Genomic DNA, 12,017 nt, shown 5'->3' with positions numbered 1-12,017 from the left:
AGCTCTCACATCCTAAGGAACTCCACGTCCAGAGCTGAATGCAGAATTCATACCCTGAAAGCAGGAGTCAACATGTCCTTTCGTATCTTGCTTGTGTTTCTATCATCATTTAATCATGGAACCGTTTTCCTAGCCAGAACATTAGGAGTTTTAAATGCCAGGACCTAAGGCTTTTGTCCTCTCAGGAGGGACTGCCCTGTTGCACTGTCCCTGGGGGGAAGACCTGCAGAGCGCCCCCTGCCATTGTGCAGTGAACGTCCTGACCGTCTCGGATCTGGGTAACGCTGCATCTCAGACCTCTTCCGCCAACCACTCTGTGTTTGGTTCCTGTAGCCTGCGAAGCCCATGGGGGCTTTGAGGCAGAATGGCCTCAGATCTTTCAGAAGAAGCCTTGCCTCATCTCTGGATCACGTATACCCTTCCTGCCTCACCCCCAGACATTCCACCTGAGCTGTGATGCATTTAGGCTAGATTCTGGAGGCCAAAAGCCATGTCACTTAAACACCCTTTCCAGAATGTTAAATGCCCAGTTGCTCTGTCTATGCTTCTGTCAGGCCATTGAGGGCTTGAAAATGATGATGCTTGTTAGTTTGGAAGCATGTAGCACTTTACTTGGGGAAGCTCATGACAGGCTTTTATTACGGGGACGGCCATTTCCCCTGCTCAACATCTTCAGTAGGAAGTGGATACCAGGGGGACCCTGGAAAGCTCCAGTGAACCCCAACTCCTAATAGCACCATGGTGCCCTGGGCCCTCATCTCCTCCATCTGTACTGTCCCGTGGGGAATGAAGGTGATTAAAGAAGAGGAGAAGGTAGTTATGTAAAAGGAGTGAAAAATACCTAGTATTTTTTTAAAATGCTATTTTGCTGTTAGGATGAAATCTTTTGGGATTCTTCTCTTTCTTTCACCATCCGCATTCAGTCCATCATTGGGTCCTGCCCACCCCCCACCCCCTGCAGAGCCCATGGGGTGGGGGGTTCTGCACTGCTTTCTCCCCCACTGTTGCCTCAGGCCCGCAGTTCTCCGCAGGGGACATTTGGGCCCCCAGGGACACTGGCAGCACTCCCGGCATCGGGCTCGGGGAAGCCAGGGATGCTGCTGAGAGCCTGCCATGAGCAGAATAGTCCCCACAACCAGGAATTGTCCGGCCCCAGGCATTGGTAGTGCTGGCGTTGGGAAATCCTGGCCTGCAGTCCAAGCTGCCATCATCTCTTGCCTGGACCCCTGACCATCATCCTTCTAGAAGGAGGCTGTTTCTGTTCCTGTAGCTCACCACCCAAGTCCATTTCCCACTCAGCCAGACAGGTGTTTTTAGGACATCAATGAAATCCTGCACCCTTGTGTAAAAGCCCCTATCCTACTTTCAGTGAAATCCTTTCCTTCCTCACTCCTGTGACCCGGGTTCTCCTCCTCTTACCTATCCTGGCTCTCGGGCTCTGCTTGGGCATTTCCTCTGCTCAGACTCTCGATTCCCCTGAATCCCGTGGCTGGCTCCTCCCATCCAGGTCTCCACCTAAATGTCCCCCTCCTCGGGGAACCCTCCCCACCCCGGTTCCTACTGGGTGCCCTACAGCCATGGCTTGTTCATGTGTGTGTTCTCTGCTGTCCGCTTCACTAGATCCCACGCAGCTTGTGAACAGTCCGTGCTCACTGCAGAGCCTGGCAGGTACTAAGTGCTCCCTAAGTAGCCCTTGTGAGAATGAAGGCATAAACTTGCAGGTGCATCTTCTTGCTCTGACCCTTAACGGTTATTAAAATTATGAGTCGCTTGTTTTTATAAACTCCTAGATGATCATCTATAAAAAGTGAGCAATACACAAAGTTTTTTTTTTTTTTTAAGATTTTTTATTCACTTGAGAGAGAAAGAGAATGAGGAGCAGAGGGAGAGGGACAAGCAGACTCTGCAACAAGCACGGAGCCCTATTCTGTGCTCCATCCCAGGACCCTGAGATCATGACCTGAACTGAAGGTAGCTACTTATCTGACTGAGCCACCCAAGTGCCCCCAGGTTTTTTTTGTTTTGTTTTGTTTTCTTTTTAAAATAAAAATTTGCCCCAGATCCCCCCCTAGAAATAACTGGGTTTTGGGGGGGTGGTATTTGATTCAGACCTTTCTCTCTACATTTATACAATCAGAGTGATGAGAGTATGGCCAGACCAACCAATAACGTATGAGTATGTCAACCTACTTTTAATCTACCTTTGAACTCCTATTGATTGTTCAGAAGACAAAATAAAACGTCAGCACTCTACTGGGGGAAGCAGGGTGGGCAAGCATTGGGTTTCCCTGCCTGATTTCCTTAGGATGTCTCACTTTGTATTTTAAAACCTGGAGTCTGGGGGTACCTGAGTGGCTCAGTGGTTGAGCGTCTGCCTTTGGCTCAGGTCATGATCCCGGGGTCCTGGGATCGAGTCCCACATCGGGCTCCTCATGGGGAGCCAGCTTCTCCCTCTGCCTGTGTCTCTGCCTCACTCTGTGTGTCTCCCTTGAATAAATAAATAAAATCTTAAAAAACCAACACCTGGAGTCTGGTGCTCCATGAGAGCCTGGTAGAGGGAACGCCTTTCAGGCTGGACTGATTTCTATTAACAGCTTGGCCACTTAGAGCAGAGCTTGAGTAAATGATTGTTCCTGAAGGACAAATGATGTTGGTATGTCTGAGTCTAGGTAGCAACTGGCTGTGTTATGACTGGATTCTGCTGTTTCTGTAGTTCTGTTTGCCCGTTCACCAAAGAGGAAGGCTGCTGGGGCAAAGGGAGAGATTGTTCCAGTTTGCTCAGTCCTCCCCTTAGTTCTTAGGAGCTAAAGAGATAACGAAGGATTTCAGGAGTTCCCCCAGCCCCTCTGCCAGTGCCTGTCTGGGACCCAGATTCAGGCATGGTTGCCGTGCTCTGCCCCCTGGGACCTGAGGTACTCGGCCTGCTGGAGCTCAGAGGGCACCCCAACCCCTGGCCGCCCTCAGGCAGCTGCCTGGCCCGAGGTCTGGAAAAGGCTGTTCTCAGAGCAGTGAGTCACCTTCCTCTGCCTTTCCCGCCCTCCTCCCTGCAGTCCCCGTGGACTGGACAGTCACAAGCAGGCCGCATTTTTCTGGGGAGTTTCTTTGCTTGTTGGCTTCAAAGTTCTGACCTCCTTGTCCCCTGAGGAAAGAGGCCAAGCTGAGGAGGCTTCCTGTTTAAAATCACAAGATCATCTGGGCTTTACATTTCTCTCAGTGCTGCTTATGTTGGCCAGTCTCTTTTTGGGCAGAAATTTCACTCCCACCTGAGTCTCGGATGTACCATTTGCCTCCTTACGTACATCACTGCTTCCTCTAAGAAGGGATGTTCCCCCCGGAGATGTCCCTGAAATGAGGTAGAGAATGGAAGACTGTGTACACTGCGGTGTACCCCGATCCTTGTGAGCAGCAGAGAGGGCAAGCAGAGCCCGATAGCTGGAGTGTAGGAAAGCCCTCCTGTCATCCTCCAGAGGCCCCAGAGCCTTCCCTCAGTGCCTCAGCCTCTGTGTGACCAAGGGAAGAAGGCAGTGGTAGAGAGAAAGGACTGGGACCGAGGCCACAAGAGGCTAGGGTGATCTAAGCCACCATGACCACATTGGGAGGACATGTGCCTGACTGGGCCTGTCAGTTCGGTCACAGCACTAATGGGGCCCCAGGTCGTGGGCTGGGGGCCAGGGACCATACCCGAAACGTCCAAGGCATTTAGTGACTCGTGGGTGGGAGGATCAGCCTTCACTTGGAAATCCAGCTGAGGATCTATTAGGCTGTAAATCAGTGTTCTCCCTGAGACCCATGCTGGCTTCCTCCTTCTCCAGAGCACTGCTGACCCCCTGATCTTAGTCCCAGGGTGTGATGTTTGTGTCTATCTCCTCATCAAAGCCACCAGCTCGGGATCCCTGGGTGGTGCAGCGGTTTGGCGCTTGCCTTTGGCCCAGGGCACGATCCTGGAGACCCGGGATCGAATCCCGCGTCGGGCTCCCGGTGCATGGAGCCTGCTTCTCCCTCTGCCTGTGTCTCTGCCTCTCTCTCTCTCTCTCTCTCTGTGACTATCATAAATAAATAAAAATTAAAAAAAAAATTAAAAAAAAAAAAAGCCACCAGCTCAGTGGCTGACTTCTTGAGGAACCTGGCTTGACGTTACTGTCCTCAATTGAGGCTGGTGGCCCAGCTCAGATTTCAACCTATGTTGCTGAAAAAGCATCTCATTTCAGGAGCTACTTTCTGTCTTTTCCTTCATTTCCCTGTTTCTGAAATGGAGACAGTATGACTCCCCCCTAACCTCTCAGGGACAAATCGAGCCCTGCTCTTCCCTTAGAAGAGAGAAATTGCCTGAAGCACTCATCATTGATTCATTCATTCAACCAACAAGTTTTTATTGGGTTCTTGTAATGTCAGCCAACTCTTGCTTGTGGAAGAGTTTTTCCTGTTACGTTTTGTAATTTTGGATCATAAACTCATCCTCAGCAAGGTTTTATGCATGAGAATCTTGTGCATCTTTGGATGAGAGTATGCCCCAGTGGTATCACTGGCCCACAGTTTTATTAATACTAATTTCTTAGCTTGGTGGTGCTCGAACCATACAAGTTGTATAAATTTGAACTCTAAACCCATGTGAAAGTAAACCTGGGGTTACGGATTTTCAAGGGATGATATATTTTGCTTTTAATCCTAAGCCCAGGATGAACAGAAAGCTTAACTCCCTTTTTTGGTTGTCAGACTAAAGTCTACCCTTTCTCTAGTCTATCCCAAACTAGTGCAAACTCTAGTCTAACCTTCTTTTGAAGTTTATAGCCTTTCAGGGGTCCTGATTTTATACAAGCGTCTCAGGTTCCACCTCTAAGGGCTCCATCTTCTGTTCCCACATGGGCATGAACACCCTAGTGTTCAGACTAGTGGCTTCTGTGTTGTCCCAGCCTCCCCTTACTGCTCTGGCTTTTAGCCTTCTATCCCTTTGAGATCCCTTTGCATGCAAAAACCCGTTGCATTTAAAAGATACTTGTTAGATTTCATCCAGCATTTCTAGATGTTTTGCTAAGGGAGGGTTTTTCAGGTTACCTCCCCTACTCCATAAGAGGCCCCAGGCTAGGTGCTGAAGGTATAAAGAAGGGCATAAGACCCTGGCATGAAGGCACTTGTTGAGTAATGGAGACATCTCTTGAAAGTGACAAAGTGTGGTAGGTGTTACACCTAATGAGGCCCATGGGATGAGGCCTCCTAGGGAGGCCTGTGCAGTCCTGTGTTCTTCTTATTCATAGTGATGTAAAAAGCCAAACTAGGCTTTTTGCTTTTCCAGTGGATGGTGATTCTAGAGTCTACTTGCTTATTCATTCTACAGGCATTTCCTGAGTGCCTGCCTGCATGCCAGGCATAATGCTAGATGCATAAACATAAGCTATCACATTTATTTCTAACAATAACCCTGCGAGGGTATTTTTATCCTCATTTTCAGATGAGCCAACTGAAGCTTAGGGAGACTAAGTTTCCCAGAGGGTACAGCCAGTGAGTGATGAACCCACATCCAGACGCAGGTCTTCAGGCCTCAGACTAGGGCTCTTCCTCTTATATTATGGCTTTTTCACAATAAAGAAGCTGGCTGAGGGCCGGGTGGCTCCCATGCAGACAGACCTTCATTTTTGTGATTCCTATCCTATCCTCTTTCTGGCAGCTTGGAATTGGGTGAGCCCCTGACCCCTGGCCCAGCAGTCTCATATCCACATGTCTAAATGCTGTCTCTCCTTGCCCACTACAGGAAGGATATTTAACAAACCCAAGAAGTCTCTGGGAAGACTACCCACACGTGTACCTCCCGTGAGTATTCTCATGACTCAGTCTCCAGGGAGAAGCAAGCTGGTCCACTGGCTTCCTCATCCCAACATGTGGCCAGAAAACCATGGGCCAGCTGGCATGAGGATCAGCTCATACCCTGAGCTTATTTTAGGGCGAAGGATTATAGAAGGCAGTCTTGTCTGGGAGCCACTTGACTGGAGAATCTCAAAATGGAATGTCTCTTGGGCTAGCCTCTATCACAGAGATAACATCTTGGCTTGGCCTGCTGTAGCAAAACACCATAGGCTGGACGATTTATAAATGATACAACAGAAATGTATTGCTCATAGTTCTAGAGCCTGAAAAACCCAAGATCAGGGCATTGGCAGATTTGGTGTCCACTGAATGTCTGCTTCCCAGTTCACAGAGTCCTCACGTGGAGAAGGAGCTCTCTGGGGTCTCTTTTCCAAGGGCACGAATCTTACTGATGAGCTCCTGGCCTTCATGACTAAATCACCTCCCAAAGGTCCCACATCCAAATACCATCATGTTAGGATTGAGTTTCAGTGTGAATTTGGAGGAGACACATGCATTTGGTCCATAGCAGGCCCCTCCACCATCGGAGATGGAGAATGGAAGCAGAGCATCTCTGTAAAGGTCTCTGGGCCTTGTACCTCCTTGATGACTCGCACACCTTCACAGCACATCTTCCTCCCAGCCTGGCATGGCTGGTGCCCCTTCAGAGGCAGCACCTCCTTCCTTTCCTGCCCCATGCTGCCCAGACACCAGGAGGCTCAGCCTCCCACAGGAGACCCTCCCTGCCTTTCCCAAGACCCTTGAGAACACCAGCACCAAAGGGCTTCAAGCTGAGTGAGAGGCCGCCTTTGCTTCTTGGCTCTGTTCACTCATCAGTATATTGACGCTCCATCCTCATTGTCCATGCTCCACCTTCCCTTCTCCGAGCCAGGGTATTCTCACCATTTTTGTTACCCTCCATGGACTCTGTGTCCCCTGAAATGTTCTCATCTGTGGAGCGGGGTTCCCTCAGCTCAGGGCCTCCCTCTGGCTCCTGGACTGGCTCTTCCCACAGTGCTCCCCCCCGCCCCTCCCCTGTGCATAGGGAGTACCTGCAGGGAGTTCACTCATCCCTCCCTTGTCTCCAGCTTCCAGGTGAAGTTTTTCTACCTGTGTCAGCTGGCCTACTGGCTGCACGCACTTCCTGAGCTGTACTTCCAGAAGGTACGGAAGGTGAGTATTCCCCATCCAGGAAGCCCTGTGACCTCCCCTCCCCCCGGCTCCATGCTATTCCCAGTGCTAAGCTGTGGAGCCTTCCTCTAGGAGCAGGGAGCTGGGTGGTAACCCGAGGCCTGTCAGCGGGTTGTGCAAAGCGCTGAGCCAGCAAACCCTCCCTGAGAACAGGCCACCACTGCCTCTCCTGCCTCCCACACTGGACACCTCTCTTTAAAGAGGTCTGCCTCTTGTCTTCTGGATAGCAGAGCAGAGGTTTTTTGCCTTTCTCAGTCTTTATTTATTTATTTATTTATTTATTTATTTATTTATTTATTTATTTTAAAGGTTTTATTTATTTATGAGAGACAGAGAGAGAGGCGCAGAGACACAGGCAGAGGGAGAAGCAGGCTCCATGCAGGGAGCCCGACATGGGACTCGATCCCGGGTCTCCAGGATCAGGCCCTGGGCCGAAGGTGGTGCTAAACCGCTGAGCCATCCGGGCTGCCCTTATTTATTTTTTAAATAGCCTCCTTCTGAATTACTTCCAAGAGCCCTGTTCCCTAGTCCCTGTCTCTGCTTTCTCAACCCCATCCAACCCCATGGACCTGAAGCTGGTGCCTTACCCTCTCACTTTCCAGCAGCCTGGCACATGGGCCTCTGGCATGATCTAGGACTGGCTATGTCAGAGCAGCCCTGCCCAGGCCCCCCTCGTCCCCCTGGACCTCCCCTCCATTCCTGCATCTTCAGTTAGGGAATGAGCACACTCACCGTCTGCTTCTCTTGTTTGCAGGAGGAAATTCCCCGCCAGCTCCAATACATTTGTCTGTACCTGGTCCACATAGCTGGAGCATACCTCTTAAAGTGAGTATGACCACGGAGCTGGTCACATTTCCATGCCCTTTTATGTCCGTGTGTCTCTCCACACATGCGCTCAATTAGGAGGCATTTATTAGACCCCTTCTGTTTGCCAAGCACTGTGCTAAGACCTGGGAATGCACAGGTGGTGATTCCTGTATCTTTAGTGCTTCATGCCTAGCCCAGCAGGAGAAACTGCTGTAGGCACAGGTGAGGACTGCTTAGTGGGACAGGTGCCATGCTATAGTATGTATCCTCTGCCATGGGAACCCAGAAGTGTGACTAACTCATCCTGATGTGGAGCCAGGGAAGGCTTCGAGGGACGTTGGCACTTGAACCAACGCTTTGAAGTTGAAGGAGCTGCTGTAGTGTTTGGCCTTAAATGTCGCTTAAAAAAGAATACTATTGATGAGTAGGATATGTCGTTGGTAACTTGGAATTTTCTTAAGCTTTATCCATGTGGGATAGGAGAACACTCTGCACTTTCTCTGGGCCAACATTTTGAGGGTTGTATAACTTTCTGTGAGGCTCCCTGGAGGTCCTCGGGTCCATCGTCCCCAAGGTCCTCACAGCTGGTGTCCTGTGAGGATGGCCGACCTGGGGTGATGGAGTTAAGAGGAAGGCAGCTCTTGAATCTGCTCTCTTGTCTCTGGAGGCTGAAACGGCGTCAGCTCCTGGTTGGGCCTTTGGGGGCGCAAAGGCTATATGGGGGGACCAGTTCTGCTCTTGTGCTGTGCCCAGCAGCGTGTGGCAAGGACACAGGTGAGGCTATGCAGGCAGGACCTTGGAGAAAGCTGCCTGCTATCAGGTCCCTACTGTATCATCATTCTTCCTCCCAAAGTAAAGTCTGTTTTTTTTCCACATCTGACGTGTCCTAGGGAAGGAGATGGATAGGCATCTGACCCTGTTTGGGCAGAGTCCTGTGATCCTTGTTTTGGAATCAGAATAGAACCAAGAGGGCAGAGAGCAGCAGATCCTCCAAAATGAGGCCCATTCCATTCCCCAGAGATGCTGGCACAGCCGCCTCTGTGCTCACGTACGAACCATGACTTTTCTTCTCTTCCATCCTTGTTCTGGTTTGCAGAAGTGAATGTGGGGAAAGGAGAACCCCTTAACTACACGATTTCCCAGGGAAGACCGATCTTTGACTGATGCAGGGCCTTGATTTGGTGAAGAGCTTAACTTTTAGAGGCCTTCCCTCACTCAACACATATCCGAGCTCCTCCCCTGGGCCAGGTGCTGCTTTAGGAGCTGCTATCACATCTGGGTGAACGCAGTCCAAGGTCTTGCTCTCCTGGGGTGTCCGTTCCAGCAGGTGGTAGGCCATTAAGAAAATTGAGTTTCTGTGCACCTGGGTGGCTCAGTTGGTTGAGTGTCCAGTTCTCAATTTCAGCTTAGGTCATGAGCTCAGGGTCGTGAAATCAAGCCCCACATTGGACTCCATGCTGAAAGGAATGGAGTTTCCTATGTTGGAAAGTGCGATGAGAATAATAGAGCTGGGTAATGCACGAGATTGACTTGTCTCCTTGGCACTTTTGTCATGGGGAGGGAACTCTTGAGAGGTGACTCAGGTTTGAGGTAAGGTCATAGGCAAGACCATGTTGGACTTTCCAGGTCATGTGAAGACATTGGCCACTTTTCACATCCTTCTTTCCACCATCCTCAGGATCTAGCCACCCTCCCAGTCAGCCTTGCCCTGCCTTGGTCTTGTTGGGTGGAATTGGCGGAAGCCGTAGTTAGCGCTGCCTGTCAGAGCGCTCCCACATTATCTTACTTCCTGAAGCCCCTGCATGTTCAGCAGGATCTGCAATTGGACTTTGCAGTCTTTCTGCATTTCTTTGAACTACAGTTGACTGTCGGTAGCCAGCTGCCTAAGAAAGTAACTACACCGTGCCAGGAATGGAGCAGAGGGGGAATGTCTGAGTGGGCGGTGCTCATTTTTTAAGAGGTTGGTTCATTAGCACATATTTTTGCGTTATGTCGAGTCTTGCTTCTTCGTGTACCTCTTAGCCATGAAGACTTGGATAATGAACAGCCACACAGTAGGAATGCCTTGTATTTCTACATGCAAAATTCAGCCACTTGTTCTGAGCACCTTTTATGTGCTTGGTCCTGGGGCAGGGTGCATGCAAGGTGACAGGTGCCGTGAGAGCCTAAGCTAGGTTCACTGTGGGGGCAGGGAGGGGCTCCTGACCCAGACAGGGCAGGTGGATGGCCAGGGGATTCGGTATTATCTTAAAGGTCAGACAGCAGAACTGGATCCTACAGGATGAGGAGGGCCAGCCAGGGAAAGCAGGCGTGGGAAGCATGGAACCCAGGGTGCTGGGCCATGGCCTGGCCCCTGCTCTCTGCGGCATCCTGGGGGGACTGTGAGGCCTGTCTGTTTCTCCCAGCCTGAGCCGCCTGGGCCTCATCTTGCTGCTGCTGCAGTACTCCACCGAGTTCCTCTTCCACATGGCTCGACTCTTCTACTTTGCAGACGAGAACAACGAGAAGCTGTAAGTGGTGTGAGGCAGGCGTGCCTGCTCGGAGGTGCCATGGGCAAGGCCTGGCTGATGGGAGGGTCCTGCCCTGGGTATAAACTGCCCCTTACCTGTAGGCAGCACCCGAGGTTAATTTTTAGAGCATCTTACTCTAAAAAGAGTAAGATCCTGAGACATCCTACTCAGCTACCCTTGCATGATCTTTCCACTTAGAGTTGCTTCTGGAGAAGTGGGTGACATTTCCCTCCCGGGCCCTAAAGGCTGACAGTCCCTTTTCTACCTCCACGAGCAGGTTTAATGCCTGGGCTGCTGTATTTGGAATCACGCGCCTCTTCATCCTCACACTCGCCGTGTTGGCCATTGGCTTTGGACTTGCTCGTATGGAGAACCAGGCCTTTGACCCCGAGAAAGGGAACTTCAACACCTTACTTTGCAGGTGAGCTGGGAACAAGCCCCAGGGAGGTAAATCAAGGCCCCCGAGCACTGCCAGGAGCCTCCTGAACTCGGCACAGCTTTGGAAGGACAAGGGGCAACAGACCCCCGAGTCTCCCACACACGGATGTTTAGCTGGAGATCTCTAGCCAGCAGGCCTGAGGGGAGAAGGAATACCAGCCTTCTGCTTCCAGCAAAACCATCTCCACTGCCGGGCCGGGCCTGGGGGGGACTGCAGTCAGGGTCCCCACGGGGGAGTCCCCTCACCCTTGTCCAGCACCTCCTGGGGCACCATCAGGATCACGTCTAGCTCCCAATAGATCGTGACAACCATGCTGGGGACTCTTCGCAGTGATGTGCTCAGCACTGGGCCGGTGGCCTTCCACAGTGGCAGGGAGGAAGCCATTGTGTTTCCATACCAGCCTTGGGCCTGTGATTTGTCCCGTGTTGCTCAGCTTTTAAGTGGCATATTAGATGGGAAGCCGCTCCTCTAGAATCATTCTGCTGTATCCTAGTTCAGTTCATCTGAATTCTTTCACTATATATATATGGAGCTTAAATGAGTCCTGTTCTGTGCTACCGGTATGAAAGAGGCCAGGGAGCAGTGTGTCTATGGAGCTGGACGTGCGTCTGTCACCTCCTCCTCCGTAGTCTCTATGCCTCCCTGCCCCCCAATTTGTCACCAGTCCCAAGGTGTGCCAGAGCTGAGGCTGGCTCTGAACCACTCTCCCTGGTACTGGTGGTTGGATAGGGGCATGCTGCTGCCCAGGGTGATGGCCACGGGAGCTGCAGGGTTCCTGCCTGATGTCTCTCCCCTTCGGCTCCCGGGGCCACTGTGTCCCCCCGCAGGCTCTGCGTGCTACTGCTGGTGTGTGCCGCCCAGGCCTGGCTCATGTGGCGCTTCATCCACTCCCAGCTGCGGCATTGGCGGGAATACTGGAATGAGCAGAGCGCCAAGCGGAGAGTCCCAGCTGCCCCCAGACTGCCAGCCAGGCTCATCAAGAGGGAATCTGGTGAGTGCCAGGCCCACGGGCAGGTAGCAGCAAAGTCTGTCTGGGATGGATGGGGAGGAGCCCAGACCTGGCACCTCAGGCTCTCCCCAGACCAGTCCTGCCGCTTGTCTGTCCTTCCCGGGGCCCAGGCTCTTTGGCTCCTGCCAGGGCCTGACTGGCACGTGGCTGGGCATGGGCCAGGGCCCCGTTTGTGGGTGAGGCTGGCCCTGACTAGGCAGGGAGCCCTCCTGGCCACGGTGGG

The 12,017-nt window shown here is 51.7% G+C and overlaps 1 protein-coding gene across 1 annotated transcript in view; it reads left to right on the top strand.

The window, feature by feature from the left end:
* The window catches only part of TRAM2 (translocation associated membrane protein 2), an 83,847-nt gene that overhangs the window by 65,449 nt on the left and 6,381 nt on the right, over window positions 1-12,017 (top strand). Inside the window, exons 5-10 of the mRNA XM_025991053.2 lie at window positions 5,747-5,805; window positions 6,927-7,011; window positions 7,784-7,854; window positions 10,242-10,346; window positions 10,624-10,767; window positions 11,613-11,776. Of these exons, the coding sequence (XP_025846838.1) occupies window positions 5,747-5,805; window positions 6,927-7,011; window positions 7,784-7,854; window positions 10,242-10,346; window positions 10,624-10,767; window positions 11,613-11,776 (628 nt within the window). The remainder of the gene's footprint in view (window positions 1-5,746; window positions 5,806-6,926; window positions 7,012-7,783; window positions 7,855-10,241; window positions 10,347-10,623; window positions 10,768-11,612; window positions 11,777-12,017) is intronic.

Source organism: Vulpes vulpes, chromosome 1, assembly GCF_048418805.1.
Source record: "Vulpes vulpes isolate BD-2025 chromosome 1, VulVul3, whole genome shotgun sequence".
Classification (NCBI taxonomy): domain Eukaryota; kingdom Metazoa; phylum Chordata; class Mammalia; order Carnivora; family Canidae; genus Vulpes; species Vulpes vulpes.
The sequence above is the reverse complement of the archived record's forward strand: the minus strand, read 5'-3'. Positions and strand labels throughout refer to the sequence as shown.